The sequence below is a fragment of the Cyprinodon variegatus genome, unplaced genomic scaffold (genome assembly GCF_000732505.1).
Source record: "Cyprinodon variegatus isolate N-32 unplaced genomic scaffold, C_variegatus-1.0 Scaffold265, whole genome shotgun sequence".
Classification (NCBI taxonomy): domain Eukaryota; kingdom Metazoa; phylum Chordata; class Actinopteri; order Cyprinodontiformes; family Cyprinodontidae; genus Cyprinodon; species Cyprinodon variegatus.
In genome coordinates this window covers 314007-331374 of record NW_015150718.1, presented here as the reverse complement: position 1 = coordinate 331374, position 17368 = coordinate 314007, and the positions used below count along the sequence as shown (strand labels likewise).

Below are 17368 nucleotides of genomic sequence, written 5' to 3'. Positions count from 1 at the left end.
TGGAGTCGGTCTCTCGGCTCACACTGAGCCTGGTTCTGCTGGAGGTTTCTTCCTGTTAAATGGGAGTTTTTCCTCTCCACTGTCGCTACAAGCATGCTTAGTGTGAGGGATTGCCTTCGAGACAATGGGTCGATGTAATCAACTGGTTTTCCTTAAATACAAAAAACTCTAAATCAATTAGACTGTATGATCTGGTGAACTGTAAAGTGCCTTGAGATGACGTGTTGTGAATTGGCGCTATAGAAATAAACTGAACTGAATTGAGTCTAAGTGAAGGCTCAAGTCTTTAGGTCAGAAGTCTAGGTCCCATCTGACCTGGTGATTAGTTCTTTAAACAGCAATGGGTGGCAGGATGAAACAAACCCGTGCCGGGTGATACATTATAACGCATGGTGGTGGTAGCATCATGGCATGGGAATGACAATTTTCTACAGGCTCATGGGAGTTAATGTAAACCAATATTAGTGTCATACTTAGTGTGAGGGAATGACTTTGAGTCAAAGAGTCGATTCAACTGTTTTTTTCTTAGAAAACTTTTACTTTCAGTTCTATTGTATGATCTGGTGAACTGTAAAATACTTTGAGATGACGTGTTGTGAATCGGCTCTCTATGAATAAATTGAATTAAATGGAATCTAATTTGAGGTTAGATCTGATCTGATTGAAAATTATAAATTCCAAACCTTCAGAAGTGCACTTGAATTAAATTCTTGAAATCTGAATCGATAGGTGAATGGTTTAGATCAAAGCTTCTGCATGTTTTAAAATGGCCTAGTAAGAGTTCAAACTCAAATTAAGAATATGTGGCAGTGCTTTAGAAACATTTCGATTCAAAATATTTTCCCCCAATGCTGACAGATTTAACTTCCTGGCTTCATGTAGATTTGTTTAGGCATAGATAAAGTATAAACTTGTTGAAATATATAATAGAGTCCAAATATGAACTTTGTAAACTAAAAGAAATTAATCAACAATAGAAACCATAAAAAGCTGTGTAGTTTGAAAGCAGTCCACAGGTGAGCAGGCACTGCTGCGCTTCTTGTTCTGAACAGAGGAGGGCGCCAAAGCCTCAGAGAAACTAGAGGATCCAGCTGAAATGAAAGGTGATGTTTGGAACTTGATCTGAAATTCAGTGAGTTTCTGAGCGTGTTAATCAGAATGTTGGATGTGTCTGGATGAGTGGGACTGAGCTTTGAGGGATTTGTTCAGTATTCTCTTGATGGGATTATAACAGCTTGACAATCTCTTTACTGGGCTGGGAAAGCTTTGGCAGCATGTGTTTACCTCTGACTGTTTGTCATGGCTCTGCAAAGAATCCGTGACAGATGTCCTTAGTGCTCTCTGTTCTTCAGGTGACAGGATGAATGAAATTTGAAGCATGGACAACTTGATGTTTCCATGGAAACCTGATTGTTTGGGTTTTGTCTGGGTAGCTGTGAGCGGAGGAGTCCATGTTGACTCTACAGGGGAATTAATTCAGTTGATTTCTATAGCGCCATTTAACAACACGTCATCTCAAAGCACTTTACAGATACAATTCAACCAGATCATACAGTCGAACTGATTCAAAGTTTTCTATCTAAGGAGAACCAGTTGATTGCATCGAGTCAGTGACTTGAAGGCAATCCCTCACACTAAGCATGCTTGCAGCGACGGTGGAGAGGAAAAACTCCCTTTTAACAAGAAGGAACCTCCAGCAGAACCAGGCTCAGAGTGAGCGGCCATCTGCTGAGGCCAACTGGGGTTCAAGAAGACAGAAGCAGAGATACAGAAATAAGCAGAGATACAAAAGGAACTTGTCAACCAGCTCCACAGGCTGCCCCCGTCCAGGAAACACACAGCCAGGCAAGCCAGTCCCATGTCAGGGGACGAATCTTTAGGGATTTGATGAAACTGATCAACATCACTCCATCATTAATTAAAAGTCCCTACATGTGAAAACAGCAGAAGCTGCAGAGATCTGTGGCTCAGGTGAGAGAACCTGTGATCGGAGCAGGTTGTAGCTGGGAACTCTCAAAATGTGGATTTATAGAAGAGTGGCAAAAAGAGAAACTACAAGAGGAAAGACCAAAAAAAAATCTTGAACTAGTTTGAAACAAGTCATGTAGGAACACAAAGGATGAGGAAGATTCTCCTCTCTAAGAAACAACAAGTGTTTACCCTAAAAGCCAAAGGTATTGCTTGTTGGAAACTGACGGGACAGCTCAGTTTGATCACAGCATCCTTAAAGAAGGGGGGAAGGGGGTTGCTCTGTTTTGAAGATACAATCAGTCTGCTTCACCAACTAATCCTGGATCCTCCACCTCATCCTGGCGTTCCTTGGTATCTGAGGTTTTCAGAGCTTTTTGGCTCACTTGGCGTTTCAAACAATGAGCCGTTGCCCTATCTTTTGTTTTATTCTTGTGTCAGGTGTGTTTTTCAAAACCAACCTGCCAGGAGCAATCTGCTGCTGCAACATACTTCAGCATGACCGGTTTGGCAGTTCAGTTCAGTTCAGTAATGGTGTTGGGGGGCATTTCTTTGGAGGGCCGCACTCCCCTCCATGTGTTCGCCAGAGGTAACATGCCTGCCATTAGGTACCCAGATGGAATTGGCAGACCCCTTGTGAGACCATGTCCTGACCTCATGTGGCTGGAGCAGTTCCTGCCTGATGAAAGCATTGAAGCTATAGACTGGCCCACCGCATCCCCAGACCTGAATCCGATCGAATACATCTGGGACATCATGTCTCGATCCATCCACCACAGACTGTCCAGAAGTTGGCGGATCCTTTAGTTCCATCAGTAGACCATCCACCAGCTCATGAGGAGCATACCCAGGTGTTGTAGGGAGATCATAGAGGCATGTGGCATTCCCCCGAGGAAGAACGCACACACTCACAAAATCTTCAGTGTGTGAGTGTGTGCGTGAATGAATGTAGTGTAAAGCGCTTTGGTCAAGTCTCCTGACTTGAAAAAAGCCGATCTATAATTACATGCCATTTACAATTTACCATGTGGAGGCCACACACAATACTGAGCCTCATTTTGACCAATTTAAGAACATTACATCAAAGTTAGAGCTGCTTCTAGTATTTTTCCACTTTAAATTATGTGTGAATCCAAATCCAGGCCTCCATTAATACATTTGATTTCCATTGATGATTTTGTTGTCAGTATGTTCAAGTTTGTGCGTAACAAAGTATTCAATGAGAATCTTTCATTCATTCAGATCTAGAATATGTCATTTCGTGTTCCCATTATTTTATTGAGCAGTGTATAATTTATCGTTATAGGGAAGAATGGGTCAACCCCACGCATAGTCACCTGTTGATGCAGCGGTATTAAGGTTTAGAACGTGTGTGCCCTAATTAGGGCCAATGAAATATTTTTGTTAAAGAACTCAAACAAAAAAGTTGTTTTTACAGAAAAAAATATGAACAATAAAAAATGCTGTATTAATCAAATAGAAAAAAAAAATTCTTATAGAAACCAAACATCCTTAAAGTCTGTAAAACTTCTACATGTTAATTTAAATTAACAGGCGTTGCTGTGGAGAGTAAATGATTTCTATTTAGCACAGTAAAAATAGGATGAGCATGGAAGAGGGATGTTTCTAGGAGTACAGTCTAGCCAGGCATGATAAAGTTCACTATTTCTACATACAATTTCTAGGTTTTTAAAACTTGCTCAATACCTTTTCTAATTACCCAATTACTGACTCGATCATTCACGAATGCATCGTATCTAAGAGTTTTGCCAAATACACGACAAGCAAAGCAAAAAGCTGCATTTCTCTGAGAAGCATATTGCAACTATTTAAAGCAGGGGTCTTCAACGTTTTCCAGGTCAGGGACCCCCAAACTAATGGCGAGATGGGGCGGGGTCCCCCTAATTATATATATATTGTATTAAATTGTTTTATATTGAACTGGTCCTATAGTCACTCTATTACAAATGGACTAATGTAACTAAAGTAATTTCTCCCTGGAATTATTAAAGTGTTTCTGATTCTGATTCCTGGTTGATGGGACAGGTGTTGTGAATGAAACGGTACCCAGCTTAAAGGCGCTCCTGTGTGTCGCTGAATGTGTGCATTGATGACTGAAAGACATCTTCTGCCTCCATTTATCTGTTTACTCAGTCTGTTGAATTCATGTTAATGTGGATTTATAGACATTTCAATTAATGGAAAAAATTGCAGGGAGGAATATAAAAAAAAAAAAAAAGTCTAATCACCCAAAACTTTTGCAACCCCCATGCAGTACCTCTGTGGACCCCATAGGGGCCGCGGACCCTCCTGTTGAAGACCTCCGATTTACAGTATTTGAACCAGTTTTCATGAAAGACTCATTTCTGTGTGCCAGAATGAGCGAGGAGGAACTAGAACAGTTCTCAGTTCACCTCTTCCTCTCTGGAGAATTATAATATGGATTGTATTTAGCAAGATGAAAATATACAGTTGAGTTTAAAAGGTTAGACACAATGCCATTAAAGAAATGACTAAATTCACAACAGAAATTCTAATAAGAAGAAACTGAAAAAAAATATATAAATGAAAATATATAAAATTAGGATTTATTACACTGAAGTATGGCTTGTAAATGATAAGTAAAAGAAACAAAACAATCCCAGACACATTGGAGCACATTGCTCATGATTAATTCACCAACAAACCATCAACAGGTGCAGAAATCTGACAGCATTTCTGATTGCAGTGATTCCCTCAAAGTGTTGCTAAACATTTTAGTTTAGGTTTAGTTTATCAGCAATATTTCTATTGAACCGTCACCAGTTTTCCCTCCTTTTTGGTCACGTGACTCCAGCTGCCCGCACAGTTCCTGCACCATCTTTGTTCTCCTTTGCCCAAAAACAAATCACATGATGCTTTGCAAGGAGAGCTCTTCCAAAGCATTCTAAGATATATCTGCGCATCTAGTGACCTTGGATGCACCACACTTTTCACGGTGCATTGTGGGAAATTTAGAGTCCACTACCTTTTCCACCCCTAGATATTCGAACACTCAGGCTGTGTCCGAATGTCCTGCCTGATAGGGGAGTGTTGGCCTGGTGGTTAGAGCAGTACACTTGTTCTGTGAAGGTTGAAAATACCCGGTTCGATCCCCACAGCCTGCACTCTTGGTTCCTGAGCAAGTTCCTTAACCCCTGATTGCTCCCGGGGCGCCACACAATGACAGCCCATCACAACCGAAGGGGACGGGTTAAGATGCAGAGGTAAATTTCCCCAATTTGAAATCAATAAAGTTCAATTCAAGTGTCATTAAATATGGCTCTGTATAGAGGCCAGTGGTGTCAAAATTACACACATTTGTTACTTAAGTAGAAGTAAAAACACTCTGGTAAAAGTTGTATCAACTTGACCTCTTTACTCAAGTAAAAGTGAAAAAGTAACTGCTCCAAAAACTACTTAAAGTATAAAAGTATAAAGTAACCTTTAAGAAACAGCCAGATGCCACTATATGAACTGAAAGCTCAATTTTTCGACAATTTCTAAAAATTCTTTGCGATAGGGCCAAGGATGAGGGAGGTCTTGTTGGTCTCCGTCTCCCGATACGCTCTCGCCTGTGTCCGACCTTTCAGACATTTCAACATCTTTTTCTGAATCCAACATCGTAGCATGGCATAGACAATTCACGTTTGCAGTTTGAAGAACACCTGCTTGCTTCTGATGATTTCCTTTAGTTAACCAATGAGTGTTTGCATTCTATGACTCTTCCAATTACGCTAGTTTTCACTAGATGTGGATGGAGCCGATGATCTGCATTGGATGGAGCACATGACGGGAAATAAATATTTATAAACATTAAACCAAAGCCAAGAGTAACGAGTAACGTTTGTTTTAAAAATGTAGGGAATAGGAAGTACAGATACTGGTGTGAAATTGTAATGAGTAGAAGTCAGAATTAGGAAGAAAAATAAGTAATGGAGTAAAGTATAAATACCTAAAAAGTGTACTTAAGTACAGTATCAAAGTATTTGTACTTCATTACTTGACACCTCTGACAGTGGTTATGCTATTGTAGATGAGTGAACATCTAGTGGATTAAAAGTAGTGGACCCCAAATTTACCACAATGCACGTTGCAAACTAGTGATCATCCTTCCGAACAGTCCACTATATGGTCCCCGCTCTATAACGTAAGGGACTAAAGGGTTAGGGGGGCGTTCAGACACAACCTCATATATGGCGTAACCACAGGGGTTAAGGCGAAGGTTCGGACACAGCCTTCGAATCCTGAGAGGCCACGGCGCTACGCTATGATGTAATCAGAGGACGAATCTGGCCTTTAAAGGACGCAGCCGGGGGATTCTAACACAGCACCTGGTTATTTTGAATGTTTAAACGTGCAGATTCAATCCATGAATTCCCAAATAAACACCAACATGACTTCATGCTGCTCCTCTGCTCTCTTGCTTTTTATGCGCCTGTAGATTCTCTCCTGCAGCAACATTTGTCACTTTGAGGGTTGAACCAACCCCACAAAGTAAACTACCTGCTATCAGCTACCTTTCAGGAAATCCCGCCTCTTGAAACGGTACCATTTTCCTTCTAGATGTCGATAGTTAACGTTAGCAAAGCATCTTGGTGCGTTTTAAATAAATCTAATCCTATTTATAACAGTATTCATTACACATGTTCACTTTTGGCAGAATCCTGCCTTCATGCAATCCCTCCAATCACACAGAGTCTAATCCCTCTGTGTTTCAGGTTAAGCTAACTTTATGGGATTAATATTTAAACAGAGCTGTTTAACTCAATTGGTAAAAAAAATCTTTTCAAACATTGCTCTTGCCATATATATATATATATATATATATTTTTTTTTTTGTTTGTTTATTGAAACTCGCTTAATGATAAAATGAAAAAAGAACCTGATATTTGATGACCTAAAACAAGGACAGGTATGCAGCAGCTTTTTCTCACAGGGTTTATACAGGAATAAGTAACTCTAATTTAATTCCTTTTAATGCTCTTAGAAATAAATTTAATGTCAACCACAAGTACCTACAACTGTGTGTATATATATATATATATAAAACACAGCAAAATCCGTCATCTTTACCGTCGACAGGCTGCAGCCATGTTCTGAATTCGTTTTCCAGCCACTTTTGTTGAAGTATTCATTTTACCGTTCTCTAATGTTTTCTCCGCCTCGAGCTTCTTTTACAAACATACTTTACAGGTTTTACGATCAACTAGAAGCAGTTCTGCACGAACACAGAACCAGTTATATCTGATGTATCGGACAAAATTGTTTTGTAATACATATATTTTTAATAAATCATTTTAAATGCCACAATAAATACATGTAATTAACTTTAATGCCAATTAAGGCCTTAATTTAAAATATAACTTTTAATGACCCGCGGAAACCCTGTTTCAAATGTAAGAGGGTCACAATTTTACATAGTGCTGCAATGCCCCTTTACCCAACTAACTCCTCCTAACCTGGTTAGTCAGGCGGTGGGTTGATTTTAACCACCCTGATCGCTGAGGTTTTCCACTGGTTAGGAATCTCTGCAGCTCCTCTGGAGAATACATGGATTAAGGGTTTCATATTTACCTTATTCTGACCTGCCGGCTATGGTCTTTATGATGCCATTCGTTCTACGATTATGGTTGTTTAAAAAAGAAAAAAAAAAAGAAGGGGGGTAAATACAAATCCACTCCCCACTTTTTGAAATTTTTATTTGCATAAATAAAATATAAAAAAAAAAAAACTTGTTTTCTGCTTCTGTTTGACATATCTAAAAGAAATCATACCAATGTTGGATTTACGCTTGCAGGTAAAAAAAAAAAAAGGTTAATCCAAAATAAATCCACAGCAAACATCTTACGAAGATTTAATGTACATTTATTCTTAACACGTGGAACATATAGTATAAAGATTTCATACTGAATAAATGATATTCATTAAGCCAAAAAAGGGGAAAAAAGGAATTTACATCAAGTCTTTAGCTACATCTGAGATACAAATATGCAGAATCCGCATCACTGGAAAAAAAAAATAAAATAAAGATTAAAACCGCCTTCTTCATCAAGGTTTAGTTTGTCTTTGTGAGGGCGCTCCAATCAAACCGCAGACCTGATCTGCTTTTTTCAACCCTCAGAGCAGAGACAAGCTGAAACTCGACGTTTGTTTAGATGTGGCATCGGACAGCAGCTGGACGCCCTCCGCGGGGCGCTGAACAGAGCAGGGCGCGCCGAAATAACGGAGCGGGGTGGCCTCAAGTAAATCACATGGCGTTACTTGATGCAGGGTGAAAAAAAAAAACAACAAAAGAAAACTCATCAAAGATTAAAAACCATGAAGAGCAACAGAAGCTGAGAAAGAGAGAAGTGTAATGTACAACGTGATATTTACACTGCAGCCTGGACTGCGTCTAGCGTTAAGGACCAGTCCTATAGGTGACTTTTTAATATAAGCGGGTCAGGTCATACAATCAAGGGACAAAGAGAAGAGGTCGGGGTGTTGTAGGTTCACCATACTTTGGGGGGAAAGCCGTTTTCTCTCGACATGAACTAAAACTGTTTTTAAAAACTACAGTTTGCTGCCAAGCCAGCATATCTCAGTGTGAAACAGTATTATTACAGTATGTTTACAGTTTTTTAAGGTGTACAGTACAGAAAAAAGTCCTACAATCTACTGCACAGGCCTCCCATGATAGATGTCTGTTCACAGCCAATAACGTGGTTCTGGTGAGGCTGAGTATATAGCATCCAAAAAATTACAGCAATTATACCACACCACAGTCCGGGAGTCTACGTAGCCTCGACGTGAACCAGAATATTGTTTCCTTTGTGGCCCTGCAGGCCCCCCCTCTGAGGGAGAATGCGAGCGCGTGGATCTATCCCCCAAACTCACTGTAAACGAAACAGCAACTTTGGTTACAGTTTGTTGTTTTTTTTTAGCTTTTTATTTTATACCTTTTTTTCTTTTTTAAATGGAGTTTTTGTTTTCCTTAAAAAAACCCAAAGAGTCCAGTCTGCAGGGCAGTGCATTCTGTCCTATGCCTGGGTCCTGATCTGCTCCTTCCTGCCGCTAATCGCTCCGCTTGAGACGCTTTAAATCCACAGCTACTTCATGATATTCCTTCCTTTAGTGAGAAGCAGGGGGGGTAAAAAGACAGAGTCCGAGGTGATTTTTGCATAAATTAAAAACAAAGGACAGTCGGTTCGTACTCGTTTCACTCATACCACGCATACATCCGCACACATACGAAAAAAGGAGATTGGGAGGGAACGGAAAGAGGCAGAGCGGAACGCCGCTGGCGGCTGTCATGACTGGCCAATCAAAAACAGAACGTCACAGATGACCTGCGACACCAGAGGGTTCATGAGCGGCGACACGGAGATGTCTAGTAGGCGCGACTCGTACAAAGTGAACTCTGAGTGGTTTTCTTCCACCTTAGCCAGGGCGTGCAGCGCCCGGGCCGCCCGCCGCATCATGTCCACGCTGGTAGGCTCAAAATGGGGGCCGCCCTGCATCTGAAGCAGGGAGCTTTGGCTCTGTTGGTACTGCGTGGCTGCTAGGCTGTCCTCCAAGAAGCCCAGCAGGTTTCCCACGCTGCCTTTCTGCACAGCGATGGCCCGCGCTGCTAGGCTGTCGCCCTGAGCTAAATTGGCTAGCAAAACCACCGCCATTTCCCGGCAGACGGCCACTTTGCGTTCGCCGACCAGGCGCACGAGCGAGCCGTAGAGCTTCTCCAAGCGGCTGAACGGCGGCGTCGCCAGGATGAGGTCCACGTTGTTGTCCTGGATGCTGAGCTTACTGAGGGTCTCGAGGACCAGTCTCTGGGGGGAGAGGGAGCTGTGTGGCCCCAGGGTGGGGAAGGGGTCCAAGGCTTCCGCCGAGGGGCACACGGCCCAGTGCAGCAGGCCGTCCAGCAGCGGCAGGCATATACTCTCTGGGTAGATGGAAAGGTCCAGCTGGCCGGAGATGTTGGCCAGAGTGACCAAGCAGTTCTCCCTCAGCACCTCCAGGCAGTCCCACCACCACTCGTCTCTGTCGCAGCTCACGCCCTCGTCTTCCTCCTCCTCCTTCTCGTAGGTGACCGGCGCCTGTTTGCGCTCGGGGTGCCTGTGGTGGAGCAGCACCAGGCGGCCCAGCAGCAGCAGGAGGCCCGGGTGTTTGGACATTTCTAGGTCGTTACCGGGAACGAAAGAGAGGCTCCTGATGATGTTGGAAACGCAGATGCAGCGTCGCGCCAACGAGTCCTGCCAGTCCGACAGAGTGCTGAGGGGGGTTTCGTCCTTGCTGTGAGGCTCGTCTTCTAGTATTTTGACGTTGCGCCGATTCTGAGGGTCCGGGTTGATGCTGAACAGGTACTTGCCGTTCTCTTTCTGCTCGTCCACGCCTCCTCGGACCACCTCCATAGTGACCGACCCCGGTCGGGCTGACAGTACGTCATCGATGGTGGCGGTGACGGGAGCCCCTATGGGCAGGGAGGAAGGGGTCTTCTCCGACGAGGCGTTGTCGGGATCAGAGGACTGGGCCGGCTGCTGGTGGACCTTGTCTTCCGAACAGGACTTGGATTTCTCAGAGTTCTCCATCGTCGGGCCCGGCAGCTTGGCCTTCTTACGGCCTTCGGCGGCAGGCGGCGAGCGTTTCCGCAGCTTCAGAAGGTCCGTCTGACTCTCGAAGTGGGTCTGGATGTGTTCAGTAGTGTCGCCACCGCCAATGCTCCAGTGTATCAGGCCGCTGTCAAAACTCTGCCGCTGCCCCAGCTTGGATGAGTGGTTTAACTGGAAGGGGTTCTTCTTACGCACCACCTTGATGGGGAGTTTATCAAACTTGCTCGCCTGCTTGGGCTTTTCCGAGTGAATGTTGGGGTCCTGAGAAGACCCTGAGGTAGAGCTACCGGCTTCCTTGGTAGAAGACTCCTTCTTCTCTTCCTCGTCGTCAGAGGATTTGTCTTTCGGGGAGTTTTCTTCCTCCTCCTCTTTAACCTTCACCAGTGAGGAGGTCTCATGGTTGGGCCTTTTCTCCTCGTTCTCCTCGTCTTCATCCTCCTCCTCATCTGTGTCCATGTCCTCACACTCAGGCAGGGGGATTTCATCGTCAGAGACCTCTGCAGCATTGGGGTCTATCAGGGTGCGCTGACCGGGGTCTCCCACCTCGTACTCTTTCAGGATGTCGAAGATCTCTATGAGGCAGCGCCTGAAGTACTCCACTATCAGCTCCAGGAAGCCAGGCAGCTGAAAACCAAAGAGTCAAATTAATCCGATTGAAACGACCGACTGCTTGAGTTTGCAGAGGGGAGGTTCTCACCTGACAGAGATTAAAAGTAGTAATGCTGCCGTCGTCATACAGTAAGATATTAATGGTGTCCAAGGCCCAGGTGCTTTCAGCCAGTAAACCGGACTTCAGGGACATCATAACCCTCCAGGCCTCAGGAGTTCCTTTGTAGGCAAAAGAGTCAAAACGATCAGAACTTTCTTTAAGCGTCTAAATCACAGAAAGGAAAGCAGTTACTCACCGATGTCTTTCATGGTGAGCCTCCGTCTGGGTTTAAGGTGGGGTTGGGTCGCCTCCACAGAGCCGGGGGGGAAGGCCACATCTCTCCGGATCATGGGTTGCTGCACGGGGGCCTGGCCGATATGCGACGCGGGCACCGGAGGGCCGGCTTTCTGCACCTTGATGCCAGGGTGCATATAAGGGGACTTGCTGGGGGACGTCCTGGCCTCCATGGGCCGCGGCATGGGAGCCGGGCTCGACACCTGAGGAATGTGGTTCTGAGAAGTCTGGTAGGTAGAGGGTAAGGGTCTGGTCATAGGTGGTCCAGAACTGGCGGGTCCAAACGGCGGCTGCCTCTGGTTAACGTGGCCGGGCCACTGGCCCTCATGGTTGATGCCCCGGTCTGAAGGCATCATCTCCTCTGCTGAGCGGTTCATCCCGTGGTACCCGGGGCCCTGGCCCGGTACAGGAGGCCCCTGTCGGTTGGGGTAGTTAGGGAAGCCCATCTCGTTGCGACCCTGCCACACGGGGCCCTGGGGCCCATCTGGACCAGAAGGCATGGAGCTGGTCATCATCTGAGGCGGCATGTGGGACTGGGAGTTTGGACCTGCAGATGAAGGTCCTCGATCTCTTCCAAAGGGGAAGGGGAACTGGCCCTGCGGGGCCGGTGGTCTGCGCTCCCCTCCTGGATACGTGTTATACTGGTTATACATGTCCTGCTGGCCCTGGTGTCCGGCGGCCTGGGGCCCAGGCTGCTGCTGACCGCTGTAAGGAACATTGTACATTTCCCCCTCATGGCGCTTGGCTGGAGGACCGTACACGCCATCTACAGGCCGCTTGTAGTTCTGTCAGCAGGAAACAATAAGAGGACATGTTGGTATTATGTTTGGAACAACCAGAATCAACATGGTGGTAAAACTAATAGATGTCCTTACAGGTTGCTGCTGTGGGTACATTCCTGGCTGCTGATTCGGGTATGGGCCACCAGGGGGAGCCCCTTGGCCAGGGTATTGATTTGTGTACGACTCGTGCCTGAAAACAACAAGAGTTAGAGTAAAGAGCAACTCTGCAGTTTGAGATGGGATGATAACCCTGCCGTGGTACTGACCGTTGCTGTGGCGGGGGGCGGCTGGGTGAATACATCCCTGCGTCGGCACCAGAAGGCATCATACTGGGCTGAGGTGCTCCGGGCCCCATGTTTCCCTCAGGGCCCATGCCTTGTTCCTGCCTGTAAAACCAACCCAGAGCCGTCATCAGCTTCCATAACCCCTGGCTTCATTAAAGCCGACACCAAACAGCCTGCAGTGTTCTGACCTTCGGTCGTATCCGTATGGGTACTGCTGTCTCTGACCCATTGGCATGGCCCCCATGGGTCCTGGTGGTCCTCTGTTATACTGCTCCCCCATGCCGCTGTTAGGGTTCGGTGGCATGAACTGTTCTCCCGCTTATAAAGAACAAGCAAAACCATAATGTTTTAATTCTCTGGTTTGTTTTTACACCAATTTGGAAGGCTAATGTATGTATCTGTATTAAATAATCTATATTAAATAATCTATATTAAATAATCTATATTAAATAATCCAATTCAAATCACTTTATTTCTATAGCGCCAATTCACAACACGTCATCTCAAGACATTTTACAGTTCAACCAGATCATACAGTCAAATTGATTCAAAGTTTTCTGTCTAAGAAAAACTAATTGATTGCATCGACTCATTGACTTGAAGGAAATCCCTCACACTAAGCATGCTTGTAGCGACAGTGGAGAGGAAAAACTCCCATTTAACAGGAAGAAATCTCCAGCATAATGGAAAAAAGTGTGGTGTATAACACATTTTATCTATTTTATTAGCATTTTTTACATTAAAAAAAAGAATAGGTTTATTATCACAGCTCCTACCTTTCCTCATGCCTCCAAATGGGTCTTTGTTTGACTCGTACGGAGCCATGCGGCTCATCATCTCCGGACCGCCCATGCCCGGCTGGTAGCCCTGAGAGTTAGGAGTCATGGTGTTCCTTCTGGAGAATGCAGGGTCTCCGCCGTCGGCAAAAGGATCCTGAAGATTCACACTACTCCTGCAGAAGGACAATTTGTTAGGTCCACTATCAGCACGGATCATTTCTATCAGACCCCTGGATGCAGAACAAGAAGCTCGAGTTCTAAGAGAAAGTACTGCTTGATTGGCTTTTCCTTTCACTGAGACACTAAATAATAAGTAATAATTAGAATAAAAGCCTTCTAAGGGGCGATGGGTAGATTGATTACAGAATCCTTCTGATTTCTGCTGTAATGCTGCAGTTCCACCACTAGGGGGGAGGTTTCATGTCATTAATGTAACTCCAGATAAAACGAACATGAAAACATGATTTTCCGGCTTCAGCTTCCTACCTGACGCCGGGCATCGGAGGCATCTGTGAGTGCGGGGTGGAGGCAGGCGTGGGGGGCTTCAGGTCTCCTCCTTCTGCCATGGAGCTGGTGGTTGACTGGGGAGTTTGTGGCCCTTGGAGGGACCCTGAACCAGCTGCAAGGACCACAACATAACACTTTAGCAGCAGCAGATTTCTCCAGATAAACCGTCTCATTAGGATTCAATGAAAGTGTTTCTGCTCGGTCGGTGTTCACTGTTCCACCTCCTGACTCTAAACCGATTACTGATGCTTTCTAAAGGGGAGGGGTGTGTGAAAGAGTGACTGATGGTTTGTTTGTGTTCAGAGTGCGTGTGACATAGTATCGCTCATCCTCAACTTGAGCTCAGGACTTCTCACTATTACGTCTGGTGAGTCACAGGTTCCCATTCATTAAATCACCACACAGTCGGGTCACCAGCAGGTCACAGTTATTCACATTTCTCACATCAGCCTCTTCTGTTCTCACACGGCCCCTCCCCCCCTCCCTCTGGGCAAGGATTCCCCACCAGTGCAGACGATTGGGGGGGGCAGAGATGTGTGACGCGTGTTCATATAAACACAGAGAACCCCTGAAGCTCCTTTAACCGCGGTGCTGATCTCCAGGGAGCGTTGCTGCGCTGCCGTGGCTCCGGGCCAAAGGCAGGAAGCTCCGCTACGGTCACAGCACCTCATCCTCCTGCCACGCCGCCTCTCTGCATCGGTTCTTCCTCTGAACGTCAGCTAACAACCCCACCCAAAGCAAACACCGGACCACCGGGTTTAATCACCGATTTTGCAGCAGACAGAAGAGCACAGAAAAAGATGGCGGCTCTACTGGGTCTCGCTTTAAACATTACTGAGGGAGTTGATGGGTTTAGGGAGCTCTGTGGGGGGGTAACCTGAGAGCAGCTCTCACCTGGGCTCGGAGGCTGGATCTTGGGCTGGTTCTTCTTGGTGTCTGTGTTGAAGAAGTCAGGGGGCGGGTCCTCGCCGCGCTCAATCTTACACTCAAAGGCGTATAAACACTGGATGTACTGCTTCTTGAGCGAGCTGGCGGCGCTGCTGGACGTTCCCACGTTCAGGCTGGTGGCCAGCTCCCTCCATTTCTTATTCTTGTTCACCTGGTAAGGCAGAGAGACGAGGACAGATCCCAGGTTAGACACTAAACATTCAAAGATGTTTACGTTGAAACTTAAAAAAACAAAAACAAAGTGAACCCAGCGAACCTGGGTGAGGCCACCAATCTCTTTGACAGACACGTAGAGGCGGAAGAGGTCGAGGGGCTTGCGGCCCACGGCGGGCAGGTTGCTCATCCCCATGGCCTTCTCCTCAGCGAAGGCCAGGTATCGATCCACCCACATCTTCCTCTCCGGCTCGGGGCCCAGCTCGTACAGCCGGGTGATCTTCTCGTTGGTGATGGTGGAAGAGCTGGACTTCTGGAGCGACACAAAGACGAGCAGATGAGGAAGAAACCAGGAGAAACAAACCAGCACTCAGATGACGGACGTTGGGCTCTTACCTTTTTGGATTCAGGTTTTGGAGTCCCATCCACTTTGTTGTTGATCTTCTGGGTGGGGGTCATTTTGTCCATGCCAAACTCAGAGCCTGGCGCCATCCCTGGTGGGGGGGGGAGAACAGCGCTATCAGAGCAGGTCTTACAGCAGCAGCAGCGTCTGATGGGGAGCAGAGGGTCCACTCACCGGGGGTGTTGTTGGCCATGTTTCCTCCCACTGGATAGGGCCCCGGCCCTCCCTGGTTCATCACACCATGCATGCTGTTCATCCCCGGGCCGTAGGGGGGGCCTGATCCCATCATGCCCTGGGACATGTTGGGATATCCTGGGGGTCTGAGGGGGAACAGTTTGATGATGAGGACCTGTTGTTTTTGCTCCAATCAGACTGAGTCCAGACACACCCACCTGTTGTGTATGGAGTTGCCTGCGCCGTGGTGCATGGAGGGGCCGCCGTCCTTCCTGTTCATGCCGGGAGGGGGGCACATGCCGGACCCCACTTGAGGCGGCATGTTCCCCATGTTGGGGCCCATGCCGGCAGGACCAAAGGGCCGGGCCCCCATCTGCCCTGGGCCTATCCGTCCGGGCGGCATGTTTCCGTACGGAGCCCCGCCGCCCTGACCCGGCATGGCGTTCATGGAGCCGCCCATTCCGGGTCCACTGGGGTAGTTAGCGTTGGGCATCCCTGTGTAGCCGGGCTGCCTGGGGTAGCCTGGAGGATAAGGGATCAGGTTAGGCCCTCAGGAGCAGGAAGGGTTCCTTCAGCTCAGCTCTAAACTTCAAACCGCTGCTGCCTGTGCCAACAAGCCGTCTGATGCTTCAGCCAGCTTCCACCGCTGGCGGCCATGACTCACTACACAACCTCAAAACCCACAGAGACAGTTCCAGACCTTAAAGCAGCGGTTCCTGACCATGGTCCTCAGGGACCCTGCAGGTTTTAGGGGTCTCTGATAACAGGCGGCGATCCTTTGGATCGAAGGAACCGGAACAGAGACGATCTCTGAGGAGCAGCGTTTGGAACCACTGCTTTATAACTGAAGGCATTTCAGGAATAATCTGAAGGTTTCACCAAGTTAGGACTGGAATTAGAGTAATAACTTAATATTTTGGGTCTGGAAGGTGATTAAACTGCTTTTATCCTTAAATTGCTGGTGAAGATTCTCAGTCATCCAGATTGGAGTCATTCCAAAAAAGACGTTGAAGACGTTTCGCTTCCCATCCAGGAAGCTTTTTCAATTCAAAATGTCAGAAATAGCGTTGAGTTCGAGGACATATATATATTAGGGGTGCACCGATAGATCGGCCCCGATTTTCTTGATTTAGGGTGATTGGTGATCGGCCGATATATACATAGGAAACCAATCTTAACCACCGATCTATTTACCTCCGCGAGTGTCTTAAAATCCGTCTCTATTCCATATTTTTTCTGCTCTTAGAGACGGCTGACTGAAAGACCCGCCCACCGGGTCGAGTGAACTGTAACAACATCTGGTGTCGCAGTTCACAGGTCACCAGGTGCAGCTATGTCGTTGGTTTGGAATTATTATACTGTTAAAGAAGGAGACGAAAAGCTCGCAATTTGCAATTCTTGTAAGGCCGAAATTAGTCTGGATGGAACCACTTCCAAAAGCTTTAATACTACAAACCCTGTTCGCCATTTAAGAAACCACCACGCCGCTGAATATGCAGCATTTGAAAAGAACAATCAAGCTAGGGCTAAAGCAAAAGCCACCGGAAGTCCGTTGGTGGCCCGCTGTTAGCTCTTATGAGCAATGAAAAAAAACAAAGCTACTACGAGGAAACTTATCTCTCTGCCCCATGCACAAGCATTGAAAGTGAACGCCTGTTTAGCTTGGCTGGATGAGTAGTAGATGAGAAAAGAAGTCACCTGAGTGGTGAAAAAGCAGAAATGCTTTTATTCATCAAGAAAAAGTGACTCCAATAAGACTGAGATCAAAGCTTACCCCTGATAATGTTGTTAGAAGATTTAGTATTGTAAGATTTTGCAAGT

General features: G+C 46.2%; 1 protein-coding gene across 3 annotated transcripts in view; it reads right to left on the bottom strand.

Annotated features, from left to right (window-relative positions):
* Positions 1 to 8919: 8919 nt before the first annotated feature.
* LOC107089790 (AT-rich interactive domain-containing protein 1A-like) overlaps positions 8920 to 17368 on the bottom strand; it is a 71865-nt gene continuing 63416 nt past the window's right edge. For 2 of the 3 annotated variants that reach the window (XM_015382759.1, XM_015382760.1), the window contains exons 8-20: positions 15766 to 16069; positions 15548 to 15693; positions 15367 to 15464; positions 15074 to 15283; positions 14764 to 14968; positions 13849 to 13981; positions 13360 to 13535; positions 12772 to 12901; positions 12566 to 12685; positions 12393 to 12489; positions 11480 to 12302; positions 11272 to 11402; positions 9279 to 11198 (exon numbers count right to left, since the gene is read on the bottom strand). In XM_015382759.1, coding sequence (XP_015238245.1) covers positions 9279 to 11198; positions 11272 to 11402; positions 11480 to 12302; positions 12393 to 12489; positions 12566 to 12685; positions 12772 to 12901; positions 13360 to 13535; positions 13849 to 13981; positions 14764 to 14968; positions 15074 to 15283; positions 15367 to 15464; positions 15548 to 15693; positions 15766 to 16069 — 4493 coding nt within the window. Of the gene's footprint in view, positions 11199 to 11271; positions 11403 to 11479; positions 12303 to 12392; positions 12490 to 12565; positions 12686 to 12771; positions 12902 to 13359; positions 13536 to 13848; positions 13982 to 14763; positions 14969 to 15073; positions 15284 to 15366; positions 15465 to 15547; positions 15694 to 15765; positions 16070 to 17368 lie in introns of all 3 variants that reach the window. The other variant, XM_015382758.1, reaches the window with a different exon arrangement.